The sequence below is a fragment of the Paraphaeosphaeria sporulosa genome (assembly GCF_001642045.1).
Source record: "Paraphaeosphaeria sporulosa strain AP3s5-JAC2a unplaced genomic scaffold CC84scaffold_19, whole genome shotgun sequence".
In the NCBI taxonomy this organism is placed as follows: domain Eukaryota; kingdom Fungi; phylum Ascomycota; class Dothideomycetes; order Pleosporales; family Didymosphaeriaceae; genus Paraphaeosphaeria; species Paraphaeosphaeria sporulosa.
In genome coordinates this window covers 64,536-78,768 of record NW_017253378.1, presented here as the reverse complement: position 1 = coordinate 78,768, position 14,233 = coordinate 64,536, and the positions used below count along the sequence as shown (strand labels likewise).

The window sequence follows — 14,233 nt, the reverse complement described above, 5'->3', positions numbered from 1 at the left end:
GATTTCGGGTCGAATGATTCAATGTAAGAACTCCATATTCTTTCATTAAAGTGCTAGAACCTCTACCCCGAGACCCTTCTTATGGCTATTGTTCACTGGCGTAATTGGCTCTTGTAAATCCAAGACGTCAGACGCCTGGTTATTCCGCTTCTTTGCAAGCTTCTCCCTGTGAGCGAGTAGTGCTATGGCACCAAAGACGATAATATTCAAGCCGGCGATAACGGCGGCAGCGCGATTGCCAGGTGTGACGTACGGCTGATGGACTTGCTGGAACCAGACCAGTGGGACCCAGGCGTTAAAGGTATACTGGAGCGTGTTCATCGAAGCTGCAGTAAACGCTCGCTGCTCAGCGTTGTCGGAGATGAGCTCCGCCATCCATGCCATAGTCAACGGCACCATGCTTCCTCCGACGGATGAGACAATGTACAGCGGCGCCCGGTGCGAAAAGGGACCCATGACCGGCGTCACAACTAGCAAGACGAACACAATAATGGCGATCAGGTTCGAGAAGAGAATGATGGGCCATCGTCGACCTCGCAACGGGCCGTCCGAGATCCAGACGCATGTCAAGGAGTATACGGCAGTGAATGCGTTGCCGATGGTTGGGTATTCGTTCTGTAAAGCAGTGTCAGCAAGGCCTTCAGGAAGCTGACATTTGTGCACTTACGATCTGGGCGACGGTATAGACTTGCGGCTGGCCCTTTTTGTTGTGAGCCTTCAACCAAAACACGAATGACTGAAAGGGCTGCGATCCAAATGGTTGCATTGTGAAGATCAACGTAAAGAGAAGCGTCTTCCAGGACGTCAGGAAGCCCAGAATCGTGCGGGCGGTATATGGCTTCCCTTCGGGCTTCCGTCCGGCCCGTGCCATTCTCTCCTGCGCGAGCTGTATGTCACGCTCGGTAAAGATCCAGTTGGGTTTGGCGGTCCCGGGCGTGTCGGGCAGGAAAAAGTATGCGAGGACTGCAATCGGCAGGGAAATGACTCCATTGATGACTGGACACGGAATGTGAGCATAGATTCGATGATGGCTGTTGGGGGACGTACCGAATAGCCATCTCCATCCTGCCAAACCAGCGTTGCCATTCAGACCATTGTAGATACCAGCTTGCAAGAAGCCACTGAAGATTGGAGCAATCGACACGGCAGACTGTAGGATTCCGTTGCGTTTCCCGAGTTCCCCTAGTGGTCAGTCAGTGATGCTCTTATACGAAGTGCATACAGCAGCATACTCTTGTTATACCAGGATCCCAGCACATAGTACAAAGCAGGCCAGTAACCCGCTTCAAACAGCCCTACGACGAAACGAAGTCCAAGTAGAGCTTCGTAAGACTTGGCGCCAGCCAACGCGAACGTAAAGACTGTCCAGCCGACTTCTTGGAACGGGATCCAGATGTGTGCAGGGACTCGAGTAAGAATGATGTTGGATGGCCACTGGCCAATGATGTAGCCAACGGTCCAGGCGACGACAATGTAGTTGTACTGGTTACCGTACAGGTTGAGATCCTCCTTCATGCCAGAGACGAAGGCGTTGGTGATGTTGGACGTGTCGATCCACTTGATTAGCATCCCGAGCGTCCCAAACGTAAGCAACGTGGCGTCAAGCTTGAACAGAAACTTTCTTTCTTCCTGAGTGACCTCGGCGGAATCCCAGAGCCATCCACGCCAGCTGTGGGAGGGCGTGGACGAGGCGATCGAAGGCGTCGTCTTAGACATTGTGGATCAGTGAGGGTTGGTCGGCGAAGCGATCCACGTCGATATATAGACAAGAGCATGGCTGGAAGCTGCAAGTATATGTATATCCGTTATCTCGTCTACTCGCGTTATCGCCTTGTTCAGCACCGCGACGGATGATTGCGGTGCGCACCAGATGTGTTCGCAAGAGGAGGCTGTTATTGCGAGCAAACTGCTCTGTGGTCTTGATAAGCCTGCAAGCTAAGCAGACAGCCAATCTGGCGGACGGTCTAGGCGAAGGTGGCAGTAATGACACCAGACCGGGCGGGGATGAGGACAGCGGCAACCACCTGGTTAGCGACAAGCTGCATCGACGTAGATGGAAAGAGCGAACAGGGGACTACGCTAAATTCGAAAGAGCTAGGTGTTTCTCTTTGGAGATGAGGAATTTGGGGTGCAGATGACGTGCTACAACAACTACGAAACTGGTCCCCATCAGCGTGCGTGGTGCATGTGTAAAAGCAAAGTAACAATCACGTCCGACACACCGATTCTGAGCGAGAGCAAGTGGGATGCGCAGAGAGACTCAGGCGGCACGTAAATCGACACGACGAGGATATGGCTGGTGGAGAAGAAGTCCGGTTGCTGGAGTTCATTCGCCGAACAGGACCATCAAATACGAGAACCTGCTGCACGAATCTCCCACCATCTCAGCTGACCGTATCAATAACCACAGATAACCCTCCACTATGTGGGAGGTGGGCTTCTGCAAAGTCGAGGCTTCTGTGCAAAGCCACTTGCCAGCCCGCGAGGCAACATCATCCGCGACCATTCGCCCTTGACGCAGTCTATTCCGAGCAGTAGTAATCCATATCCCAGTTGGGGATACCTCTGCAGCTAGTCTTCCCGCCATCTCAGTACTCGTCGTCCAGCTCCTCTTCATCAATGGGGCGATGAGGTCGAAGTCACCGTTGGAATTTGGGAGCATTCGTGGCGGACACTTGCGGAGCGTTGATTCGGTCCAAGAAGCCATCCTGCCCTTGGTGCAGAGAGCCAAGACGTCGCGCTGTGAGGCGGCGCTGTGTGCAGAGTCGCGTTCCAGAGGACGACTTGGCAGCCGCGCCGGGGCCGGGGGACGCGCCGGGGCCGGGGAAACGCCGGCCCGACTCCCAAGCTTTAGCGCCCAACACTGGCTTCCCAGCCACGGCCTCTTCCATGGCAACTTGCGACCGGCTTCATCGACGCCGGCCACGCCTTCCATCAACACCCATCTCCGAACCTCGCGCATCATCCAAGTCGGCCCTCACGAACTCACCTCCGCCTCTCCGCTGTCGCCGATCGCTGCTCCTCGCGCCGCCCGCTGCCCTACTCCAACCCGCCTTCCTTGCGACTCCACAAGGCCCTCTTCGCCGCGCACCGCGCAGCACCGTCGAGGGGGCGACGCTCTTGTAGGCCGGGCTCAGCGACTTGCATCCTCTGCGCAGCGGCGTTGGCTCCTGCACGCCGCCTTGCATCGCTTGTCCTCGCACCGCCCGCTGTCCCATCTCAGCGCACCATCCTTGCGCACACACAAGGCCCTTGACGCTGCGCACGGCTGCGCGACTCCGTCTTGGGGGTGCTGCTCTTTTGGGCCGGGCGGGGCAACCACGGCGACCTGGCAGCGCGCGACGAGCCGGGGCGCGACAACAGAGCCAGGGCTGCTCTGCACACAAGCCCGGGTGGGGGGGTTCTCCTGGTGCGCTGTTCGCGCGAGGAGGACATTGACTGGTGAGTTGCGAAGTACATAGCGCTGTGTAGAATTGACAATGTCACACTTTGTCTTCCGCCCCGGCGGCATTCCTGCCCTTGTGTCCGTCCCGCACAAACATGCCCGGTGGCTGTGCTCGTTGGTAGTCAAGGTTGATGAGCTCCGGCAGCAGGCGGCGGTCGAGCTGCACTTTAGCGCCAAGTTTGCCGGCCTCGATGGTGACGGGCACGTCACCCTCGTTCACGATGCAGACAAGCTGGCATCCGCCACGCTCGACGACGCGAAAGCGCCTCCAGAGCACCTCCGCCAGCAGATCGCGCGCAACAACGGGCGCGACCTCCGGCTGCTGGCTCTACAGGCGGAGCAGCCGTGCGCCGTCCGCTGGAGGCGGCAGCTGGGAGAGATTGACCACGCCGACGCGCGGTGCGAGCAGCTGGCCGTCCTCGCCCGTGCCACCGCGCTGCAAGTCACGTTCGACTACGCGTGGCTGAATCCGAAGAAATCTGCGCAGTTCCTGAGTCTGGTGGACGCGTCGAAGCAGCTGGCTGGCTTCCCTGTGGGTACTGGCTTGTATGCAGAGGCAGACTGGGCCGTCTTCGTCCCCGTGGACTCGGTCGAGGCCCCTCCGACATATGAAGACGCGTCGCTGAAGCGCTCGCGGCAGTGTACGTGTACAACAGAGCAGATCACTCTGCACCGTTGACTGACGTCCGCAGCACTTCCCAGCTCGCCGCAAGCACCACCGCCGAAGCGCCTCCTCGTCGACGCCGCAGTCGATCCCGGATCGCCCACGGAGAAGGCGACCACGACAACAGCCAGCCCAAGCCCGCGGCTGCCCCTGTCCTCGCCGCCGCCGCCGCACCATGTCAATGCCGCCATCGAGGCTGCCGTCGCAAGGCTGCTGCCCGACGCACTGAACGCCGTGCTCCCAGGCATGCTCACGCGCCTGCTCGCCGTGCCGACCCAGCCGTCGAGAGCGCCCGCATCGTCACCGGCACACGAACCCCCGCCGACGTACGCGCCCAAGCCGCCAAAACATTCCCCACCTCGCACAGCGAACAAATCACCACCTCCACCGGTAGATGCATCGCCGCCGCACCCACTTGCCCCCCTCCACGCGCTCCTCGCCACCCATCTCCACGAACATGCCACCGCCCTTGCGTCCGAACTCACCTCGGAATCACACGCGCACGTCCTCTACCTGCGCGACGCCGCCGACGTCGACATGCAGGAGCAGCTGGAGGAACAACGCGTCGAGTTCGCCGTGCTGCGGGAGGACGCGCTGATGGACGTGAGAAGGGTGTGCGATGTCGGACTGGAAGAATTGAGAGAGAAGGCAGATGCGTTGGTGGACGTTGTCGGGGAAGAATGCGAGAGGGTTTGCTGGGAGAAGGGCGAAGAGGTGGAGAGGAGGGTCGAAGCCTTGAAAGATATGCTGCTTGCCAGGTGGTTACAGACAGGGAGTTCGGTGCAGGGCACGCGGCGGGCGCAGTCGGTGCCATTGGAGGCGGGTTGGTGAGCGGACACGCCGCCATTCCAGCTGAGACGACAAATACCTCACCTCGGAGCGTCACACCCCTCCTTCAGCAACGAAAGAGACACGGTCTTTCTCCCTCGACGATACCTGCAAATCGAGCCGTCGCGCGACACACGCGCCAACTCGCTCACTCGACTCGTCAGAGGCAGACCTGTTTGGCATCGACACGGGCCCGCACACCCCTATTTACTCGACTTGCCCCAGGAAGATCTGATAGACATTTACTTGGCGCTGGCGGAGCGCGCGGGAATCGGCTTCGTGGACTTGATAACACGTGCGAAACGAGCAGGCGCTCATGCACCACGACCATTCGACTTGAACAAGGACGAACCCCGCGCGATGAACAACTCGCACACGCACCTGGCCGAAGAGACGAGCCCTGAGACGCGCTACAGCGGTCTCTGACACTGAACATACGGTGACAGAGAAGGGCAGCTCGTATGAGCGGCAGCAGAGGGAAGTCGTGCCAGCCCACGAGCTGGCCGCTGCCTGTGATATGACCGGAGCGGGGTACGATTGAATGACCCGTGATGATACTCCTTATGATTTCTTGGATATATGTCTGGAATACAAGACCTTTTGAATTGCGCGCACATTTCGCTGCGAGCCGACCAGCAACATTTGCCTTCCCACTCCGGCCGTCCGCTTCGTCCCATCACATCGCAATTCGCCATACCATTACGACCTTCCCTGCGCAGGAGTGTGCTTACCTCCTTACGCTTTGTTGACAGCTGGACCATCTGGACAAGGTCACATTGCACATGCCATCTCGCCACACCGCCCATCGTCCTGCATCTTCTGTTCTACCTTGTCCTCCGTGCGGCCGCGCGTCTTACAGAGACCGATCCCCCTCTTCTTCATTCTCAGAACTAAGGTTGGACACTCAATCCGCACTCTAGTACCCACAGTTCATACGCTATTCTCGTGGTCCACATCTAACGTTGGCACTCAGCATGTACGCGGCTGCGAGGTGTGAGGTTAATATTTAGGAGGCATTGGAAGTCAAGTCATCTAGGGATGATAATTCTTATTAGGAGAAGAAAAGTCTCTCTACTTGTCCTTGGAGAATGTCTTTCAGCGGGAGAGCGATCACATGACGTCTGAGAGCCCAATGTACACGTCGTCCCCGCTCGCCTTTAGTGTCACCACGAGTTATTCCTTCTAGTATGTCAATCTTTGCGGCGTCCATGCAGCTTTCTGGCATGATCTTAATAGACTTGCCTAAACCTTTGTTTGTTGGGAAATCTCGGGATTGAGAGATGATATGGTTTCTTGCCAGAGTACACAGCCAATATTAATGTTCGCGATGTTAGATGGCACTATTATTAAGGTGGATAACCGTACTGCCACCGCCGTCCCATCCCACCATAGCGCCTCTCCGCCGCCCGGCAATAGTAACACCCCTCAACGAGCCCTGCGGAGAACGCCAGCTGCATCGCGAGCTCCTTCCGCCCATCGACGCACCTAGCCTAGGCGCCACCTCTGCAGCAACGCCGGTGCAGTTAGCAGTTGGAGCGTTGGAGCAGGCAGCGCCTCTACGCCACCTACTGCGCGAATTGCCTATAGGCTTGCCAGGCAGCTGCGAAGCTTCCATTCCATTATCGCAACACAGACGTCAATACTGCTGTCGCCCTGTGTCGTGCAACCACTATTCGGCATCGCACTTGCAGCTTGAAAAAATTGGACTGCTATAATATAGGGGTATTACCGACTTTTGCAGTTGACTGCGAAGCTTCCTCTTAATGAATGCCAGGATCAGAGCAGTGACTTGGAAGGATTCCCTGATCAAAGACTATCCACATGACGGCTTATCCTGGCGGAATGTTCCGATGTATGTAAAGCGTGTGACAGCAATACCTTGTGAAAAGCTTAGTTAAAGCGCCAGCCCTGGCTTGACAACCCCGCGCTGGCACAGGGTTGAGACGCGACAGACATGTAGACCCTTGCGCAAAGGACCTGCTGAAATAAGACCTGCTGAGATCCGTCGATTTCAGCAGGTCCTTTGCGCACAATGGGCATTATCACGAGCACTCTTCTCTGGGGGATGCAAGGCACACCTGAGAAAATATACGCTGTGGAGCACATACCCGGAAAAGGCAGAGGCGTCGTTGCGCTTACGGACATTACAAAGGGTACACGGGTCATGTCTGAGAAGCCCATCATCACGATAAGTCAAAACATCACATCCATCCAACAGCTCCGCACTTGCATTCTCGATCAAGTCAGTTCTCTCAGCAAATATGACAGACAAGAATTTTTTTCCATGGCCAATGTTTATGGCGGCATCAATCCTTTGGAAACGTGGTACGGCATCTTACGAACGAACGCACTGCCCATGGGCCCAAACCTCGACACTGGAGGCATCTTCTTGCAGGCATGCCGCATAAATCACGCTTGCGACGGCAACGCGGTGCACTGTTGGAACGAAAATCTCAACCAGCTCACAATCCACGCTATACGAGATATCCGTAAGGGGGAAGAAATCACAATATCGTATCTGGCCACCCTCCGGAATCGCCAGGCGCGCCAAGACGAGCTTTTGCACAACTTTGGATTTCTTTGCGCGTGTCAGCTGTGCTGCTTGCCGCTGGGGGAGAGCAAGTGCAACGACGCGGCCCTGGATCGGATCCACGCGATTGATGACATCATTGAAAAGCGCGGTATTAAAGGCCTTGTCAAGCCTGCGCAGAAGATGCTCAGCTACGTCGACGAGCAGGTTCGAATCTGGAAGAAGACTACCATAGCTGAGGGCGGTTTGACCCGCGCATACCCCGATGCCTTCCAGATTGCGGTCGCGAACGGAGATCTAGCGAGGGCGCGCGTCTTCGCCGAGAGGTGTTTGCGCCTGTACGAAACCAGCCTCGGAAACGACAGCCCCGATGTAGCAGAGTACGGAGCGTTCGTCGTCAACCCCGCTACCCATAAATATTATGGCATGTCCACGAAGTGGGCAACGACGGTGGACGAGATTCCGTATAGCCTGGATACCCAGAGTTTCGAAGATTGGCTTTGGAGGAGATGAGGGAAAGTGTTGAAAAACTCTGCAGATTGACTCAGTTGTGGCAAGAACAAGAAGCCGCGGCGTCTTCAGTGAAGGCTCTAGAGCTATTTTCGCAGATACACTCTGCCCTAACTTTCATCGATGGCGAAAGGATTAACGGCTATGGCCCTGAATCCCCCGAGAAACGCTGGATGAGCGACCCTTGATCCCCTGATTTCGATGATCAAAGGGATTAAAGGTGTCTTGAGTTGCGAAGCGCTGCAACTTCGCAACCTAGTGTAGCAAGTTAAGCCACGTCGATTGAGCCTGCGCTGGCGGTTATGCCGTAAATAAACAGGCCAATTGTTCGCTTTATCAATGCAAATCTTTAGCGTGAGCAGGGGCACTCGAGTGCATTCGTTCGCCTTTTTTGAGTCTATTCGTTCGTTATTCCCGCACTCAGATATGGTTGCAACTCTAGCAGAACGTGGAAAGGATATATCCCAATTCCATACTAAATATTTGGACCAGACAAAGATGAAGTAGGTACGTAGGAGATAACCAAGTTTAAGTAGTCATGTCCACGACGTTAGATGGCACTATGTTGCGGTTGAGGATAAACCGCACGTTGGGCAGAAGAAATTGTTAGGCACTGAAGATTGATTGAATACTAGCTATTGTGGTATATATATGTGTGCGTGAAGCGATGTAGTACAGAGCATGGGTAAGCGATGCTGGACCGAGCCATGGTGTTGAGGTTAACAGGGTAAACCGCGACACACTATCAATAAGGATACTGTAACACAGAAACGGAACAGCACCGCGCTGACTGACACAGGAATGCAGACGCTGCAGAGTACTGGCCCGTGGATCGGACTAGGGTATACACCCCTTCCCATCAGTGGTGGCCACGACACGAACGTCTCAAAATAGGTGGCCAAGGATCCACACCAAACAAGGGAGCTTTACATTATCGCAATTCGTCGCCATAGACCAGTAAAATGTGATTGTCCAATCATGGTCAAGTTCCCAAAGTGACAACACTTCCTGCTACAAGCCGCCTGCCAAGGCATACAATAGGCAGCCGGAATACTATAATACGCCGCATAGCCTAATCAAAGGTCGTATTAAACATGCATACCCCTTATATCCACTATGATAATGAATAAGCACCACCATGCCATCAGTCATATATCATGTCGATCCATTTGCAGATACAGTCATTGTACTGAAGCGTCCCTGTACAATCTTTGCCCCTTAGGACGAGACCCTCAGACTCTCCGATACTGACTTTGCCGAGCTGGAAGAGGAACACCAAAGGATACACACTCAACCTTCTAAGGATGAGTGGACGAAGCTATCAAAGAAGGAGAAGAAAGCCAGAAAGCGCACTAGAGCTTCTAGCAACAGCGCTGGCCGGAGCATTCCAAAGGATAATGGTGGGCGCGCTGAGCCTTCCTACGGAGCCTTCTCTAGAGAGCAGGAGCTTGTCCACGATCCAGAACCAGCATCAACAGTCGACGGCGGAGTAGAAAACTCCAACGTCGAACTAGCTGAGCCCGCCTTTGAGCCGACCAATTCGGAGGATGACGAGATTCACTATCTTGTCTCGTCTCGCCACTTAATGTTAGCCTCGCCATGGTTCAGGCGCACATTGACAAAAGAGGAGTTTATTGAAGCCTTGAAAAATCCATCAGACGGACAATACCATATCTTAGCTAGAGATTGGGACGAAGAAGCTCGCCTCATTCTTCTAAACATATTCCACGTCTGAACACGTCATGTCCCAGCTACTGTAAGCTTGGAGATGTTCACAAAAATAGCAGTGCTTGTTGATTACGACGAGCTTGAAAACGCAGAGGTGATTGAGCGTGACGTCAGGGACTGGATTACCAATGTGAGACGTAGTGTCCCGATCCCATCTTTCTACTGCCGAGACCTAATGCTGTGGATCTGTATCTCTCGAGTGTTTCACACGGGCGAAGAATTCGAGAAAGCGACGGCTTTGGCAATTAAAGGAAGTGAAGGTTGGAACCAAACATTAGACCTACCAATCCACTAGGCAATTACATGTACACTCTCGACTTGCCTTGATGGAGATGAAGGTTACTGACAATAGTTAGCCAGCATAGACCGTAGTCGATGCAATGCCCTTGAGTACATTATGTCGGAATTGCACCCACTCAAGGTCTACGAGGACTTTGACTATGTCTGCAACATCTTACTCGTTCCAATATGGAGTTTTTCTCTATGGTACGTTGATAAAATATATGCAGAGATGGGGTCATTCATCGCCCCGGCCAGAAAAACCTTCCATAGGAATCAGTCTCAACGGCGTCTGTCGTAAGAGCAGGGCCACGAGGGCAGCAGGTTCCCCGCCAAAACAACGAAATCAAAGCACGATCCTACAATGACTTCGCTACCAAATTCGACAGATTTCTAATGCCATTGTGCAGCTGGAACAGGCGTTCCCGTTCAGTAATCAGACTACACTGCTACTGGGATACCTGCCCGACTCGAACGTGGTCATGACTGCCAGTCTGTTCGGATTCGCCGGCGCCCTTTCGAAGCTCGCGCAGGCGTACGTGATGAGTTTCCTAAAGGCAGTGGACTCGTCAACCAAGAGCGGAGGACTGATGGCCATGTTTGATCTGAAGAACGAATTCGCGTCTTCGTGGTCTCGTCTGGCGAACGCGGCGGGTCTGTCCGGCTAAACGGCTGCGCATTCGCCCGCCACTACCACAAAGGACGCCGTGGCTCTGATACTCGATTTGCCGGACCTCAATACCAGACTGCCTATCTACGTGCAGACACGCAGTCCCAAGCAGATACAAGCAACCGACGTCTGGATGTTTGCAACAGGACTACCGACCAACAGTAAAGAGAGTCCCCACTTCCGTCTTTGCAACTACCGCCTGCAACAGACAATCAAACGCTTTCAGCAGGTCTACCGCTTGGCAACCTGGCCTCGGCGTATAAGTTCCATCTGGACTCGTCGGCGAAGCCAACACCAGTCAGCAGCTAGAAGATAGTGGTAGACAAAGAATTGCTAAGTGCATCCAGATGCTGGATGGTGATCCAGTATACGCTGACTTGAGACGATGATGATGTCCGAAGGCGATTTCAAGCACAGCGAGGATGCTGTAAACCGAGGGAGGGTCAACGACTAGGATTGGTTTTTGGCGGTACGTCCGGAAGTTCAGGCATGTGTGTCCAGGAAGTAAGTTGCATGTCGGCTTGGCTTGTTTTATGCTGATCTACGAATAACTAAAGCCTTGTTCTCCCCACAACCCGTCCACCGTCTCTGATCAGCTCCACGTTCCATTCGCCGGCCCAAAGTATCCCGAAGCCGGCATGTCCAAGTAAGGCACGCCGTCGCCGTCCGCGGTGTTCACAAACACCGTGTTGCCCCACCAGTCCGGGAACACCGCGCCGCTGTAGCTGACGGCGAAGAAGATGATGATGCCCGAGAAGGCAGTCCCGGTGTCCAGCGCGGCAGCCAGGATGTAGTTGTACTTGGTCCACCAGGCGAAGGCTTTGCGGAACAGGAGGCTGTTGAAAAGGAAGTTGACGAGCCACCACGAGCTGTAGTTGATGCCGGTGGCGGGCGGGACATTGTAGGTGCCGACGAAGATGAGTGGCCAATTGACGTATCGCAGCCAGCCGATATTGGTGCGCTTGTACGCGTACCAGGTCACGATCGGCATCAGGGCGCCGATCCAGAAGAAATGGCAGAGGCCAGAGTAAATCTGCCCGACGGAGTACAGGCGGCTGGGTCCGATGAGGCCCCAGATGACCGACGAAGAGTACGTCGTTCTGCCCTGAGGGCACGAGAAGCGGTCGGGCTGGTCGTACGTGCAGATCTTGTCGATGTTGCCAAGCATCCAGGTCGTGGTGCCGACTTGCGTAAGAGCTCCCAGAATCTGGTGCTTGTCAGTGTGAATTTGACCAGTGTGAGTACTAAACTTACCGTCGCACTGGCCTGCGCTGCGAACACCAGCTGCGGCGAGATCTTCATGTAGTGACCGAGCTTCATGTCCTGCGCAAAGTAGAGGCCCTGCTGGACCACATCCTGCGACAGCGTCTTGAAGATCATATTGGCGAGTGGCCGGCCCTGGAACATGTAGCCGCCGATGAACTCTGAGAGCACGTTCAGCTGCTGGGCGTCGACGTTTGTGATGCCCTGGATGATGCAACATGGGATCATGTAGACCGCAGGGATCACCAGCGCCAGGAACACCCCGTACACTGGAAGCTTGGTGTCGTAGACCTCGACCATGACAATAGAGAGGACAGTCATGATGACGACAATGGCAGCGTACATCCACCAAGGGGTCTGCTTGTATGACTGCATCAGGCGCGCGTGGATGTCCAATTTTGTCCGCCCTTTCCATGCATCGATAAGGTCTCCGCCATGCCAGAGCGCCACATGGACAAGGACGGACGTGATGGCTGCGAATGAGAGGCCGTACACGAAAGCGAAGGAGGCGCCAAGGAATGGTGGTGAATAGTCCTGGTACGCGGTCTCGTTGAAGGTGCCGTCCGCATTGATCATCATGCTCACGTTGTAGTCGGCGCCGTAGCGATCATAAACATCCGCGGACATGAGGGGGAGGTATCCAGTCCACCAGGTATTGGTGTAGTAGATGGCGGGGACCACGATCCAGAACGCACCGACAAATCCAAGGAAGACGTTCAAGGCCGCCCACGAAGGCGACAAGAGAGGATTGGTGTTGTACGCAACCTGGGTCCAGTCGAAGGTAATCGGTGACAGGCCGAGTCCTGTCTGCATGCCAAAGAGGTGGTTCACGATGCGGTTGTTTGGCGCTATCCAGCATACCCATGTGAAGAAGCTGAGTGCCTGGAAAATCAGACCGGGGAACCAGAACCAGACGAACGCACCCGTCATGACGATCATGAAGAACCGTATGCGGGAGATCTTCCAGCCGTTGGCGACGGCGTTGGCGCGCGAATGCAGTGTCGTTAGCAGGGCGCAGATGGAGAGCGTTCCGGGCCAGATGATGTTGGCAGGCTCGACGACCCATCTCCTGCACAGGCCCACGATACCGAAGCCGAGCATCTGGCAGCAGAGCACGACCAGTATCTTGAAGCCCGCCGATAGCTTGAAGCCATAGAATGCTTGCGCAGCTTGGATGACGCTAGTGGCATCTGCAGTGCCCCATGCGATCGAGACGTTGGCCATGATCGTGATGAGACAGTGCTCCTTGATGTTGAAGTGACGGTCCGGGTTGAGGCTCCATTTGCCGAGCGGCCCCAGGTTGATGCTCCAGATGGGGAGCACATGCGCCAGGAAGATGCCGCAGGGGAAAGCCAGCAGCTCCGCGACCAGAGAGACGATGTGGACGGACGGCTGGCGCAGCGAGAAGAAGTTGTTAACACCGGCGCCAATCATGGTGAAGATGAAGCCGAGGATCCACATGCGCAGGGTGTTGACTGGCATGGAGGGGTCATCAACTTCTGGCACGACGGCGCGCACTACGATAGTCAGATGTGAGGATGCACCGTAACGCATATGGGCATACCTTCGGGGTACGGAGAGTGGTCCGAGTCAAAGTCAAAAGACTGATCATCGCCCAGCACCTTGGCCACGTCGACCTCCAACTCCTTGAGATGTCCATGGTCGACATCATGGCCGCTCTCGACATCGTGGTCGGGCTCCGAGGTGATTGGGTCCTTGTGCTCCTCCAGTGCAGACATGTTGACGAGCCGCTGTGTAAGAAACCAAGCCGCCGCTGGAGCTTGGTGCATGACAAGGCGAGCCAAGTTTCTTATACGAAAACGTTATGAAAGATAAGAGTCGGGATTAGCGACTATGTACGCACCCATGTCGCTGTCGTATCAGTGGTTGTAAGGATCCAGGATCACCTTCCCGATTCGGTAATGATCCTTATCTCACATCCCCGCCTGAGGCCGCAGTGACAGCAATAGACACCGCGAAATTCCTGGCTTCGCTCGGATGCATAGGCCTCGCTGCCGCCACTGAAAAGTAATGTTGATACTATTCATGGCGTTATGGCAATGCTTTGCATGATTCATCCACTGTGCTGAAAGTGTATGTCCGGGATGCTTCGGCCTTGCAGTCGCATTGGGGGCCATATCATTGCATGATCTCTTAGAGCGCCTTCATGTCGCTGGCGGATGGTTTTCAGGTACCTGGGATAGGAGGGAAGCACAGGGGCGCGTGCCCAGGTGTTGCTTATCGCCGGAGGCGTTATTACGCTAGACCGAACAAGTGTAGCGCAATCTAGCAGAAAGGTGGGGTACGCGTGGCTAT

The 14,233-nt window shown here is 55.1% G+C and overlaps 6 protein-coding genes across 6 annotated transcripts; 4 read left to right on the top strand and 2 right to left on the bottom strand.

Annotated features, from left to right (window-relative positions):
- Positions 1-45: 45 nt before the first annotated feature.
- On the bottom strand, positions 46-1,716 carry CC84DRAFT_1200480 (putative pantothenate transporter liz1; the record flags this gene model as incomplete). The annotated part of the gene is made up of 4 exons (XM_018181667.1): positions 46-615; positions 668-996; positions 1,048-1,182; positions 1,233-1,716. The coding sequence occupies 4 exons, from the start codon at positions 1,714-1,716 to the stop codon at positions 46-48; spliced, it is 1,518 nt and encodes a 505-aa protein (XP_018028944.1).
- Positions 1,717-3,368: 1,652 nt separating this feature from the next.
- On the top strand, positions 3,369-5,144 carry CC84DRAFT_429963 (uncharacterized protein). The gene is made up of 2 exons (XM_018186216.1): positions 3,369-4,086; positions 4,138-5,144. The coding sequence occupies exons 1-2, from the start codon at positions 3,480-3,482 to the stop codon at positions 4,938-4,940; spliced, it is 1,410 nt and encodes a 469-aa protein (XP_018028943.1). The 5' UTR covers positions 3,369-3,479; the 3' UTR covers positions 4,941-5,144.
- Positions 5,145-7,002: 1,858 nt separating this feature from the next.
- CC84DRAFT_1158638 (SET domain-containing protein) lies at positions 7,003-7,980 on the top strand (the record flags this gene model as incomplete). Its single annotated transcript, XM_018177057.1, has 1 exon — positions 7,003-7,980. One exon carries the CDS (start codon positions 7,003-7,005, stop codon positions 7,978-7,980), a length of 978 nt encoding a protein of 325 aa, XP_018028942.1.
- Positions 7,981-9,424: 1,444 nt separating this feature from the next.
- On the top strand, positions 9,425-9,994 carry CC84DRAFT_1234316 (uncharacterized protein; the record flags this gene model as incomplete). The annotated part of the gene is made up of 1 exon (XM_018183811.1): positions 9,425-9,994. A coding segment is annotated over one exon (288 nt), but the record flags the coding sequence as incomplete, so codon positions are not given.
- Positions 9,995-10,173: 179 nt separating this feature from the next.
- CC84DRAFT_1223684 (uncharacterized protein) lies at positions 10,174-10,652 on the top strand (the record flags this gene model as incomplete). The annotated part of the gene is made up of 2 exons (XM_018183513.1): positions 10,174-10,191; positions 10,395-10,652. The coding sequence occupies 2 exons, from the start codon at positions 10,174-10,176 to the stop codon at positions 10,650-10,652; spliced, it is 276 nt and encodes a 91-aa protein (XP_018028940.1).
- A 537-nt stretch (positions 10,653-11,189) lies between these two features.
- On the bottom strand, positions 11,190-13,656 carry CC84DRAFT_1264888 (small oligopeptide transporter; the record flags this gene model as incomplete). The annotated part of the gene is made up of 3 exons (XM_018185347.1): positions 11,190-11,861; positions 11,909-13,434; positions 13,482-13,656. 3 exons carry the CDS (start codon positions 13,654-13,656, stop codon positions 11,247-11,249), a joined length of 2,316 nt encoding a protein of 771 aa, XP_018028939.1. The 3' UTR covers positions 11,190-11,246.
- Between the last annotated feature and the right edge of the window lie 577 nt (positions 13,657-14,233).

Coding starts and splice junctions, on each gene's coding strand:
- CC84DRAFT_429963 (XM_018186216.1), top strand. CDS start 3,480: ATGTCACACTTTGTCTTCCGCCCCGGCGGCATTCCTGCCCTTGTGTCC. Junction 4,087..4,137: donor GCTGAAGCGCTCGCGGCAGT/GTACGTGTACAA, acceptor TGACGTCCGCAG/CACTTCCCAGCTCGCCGCAA.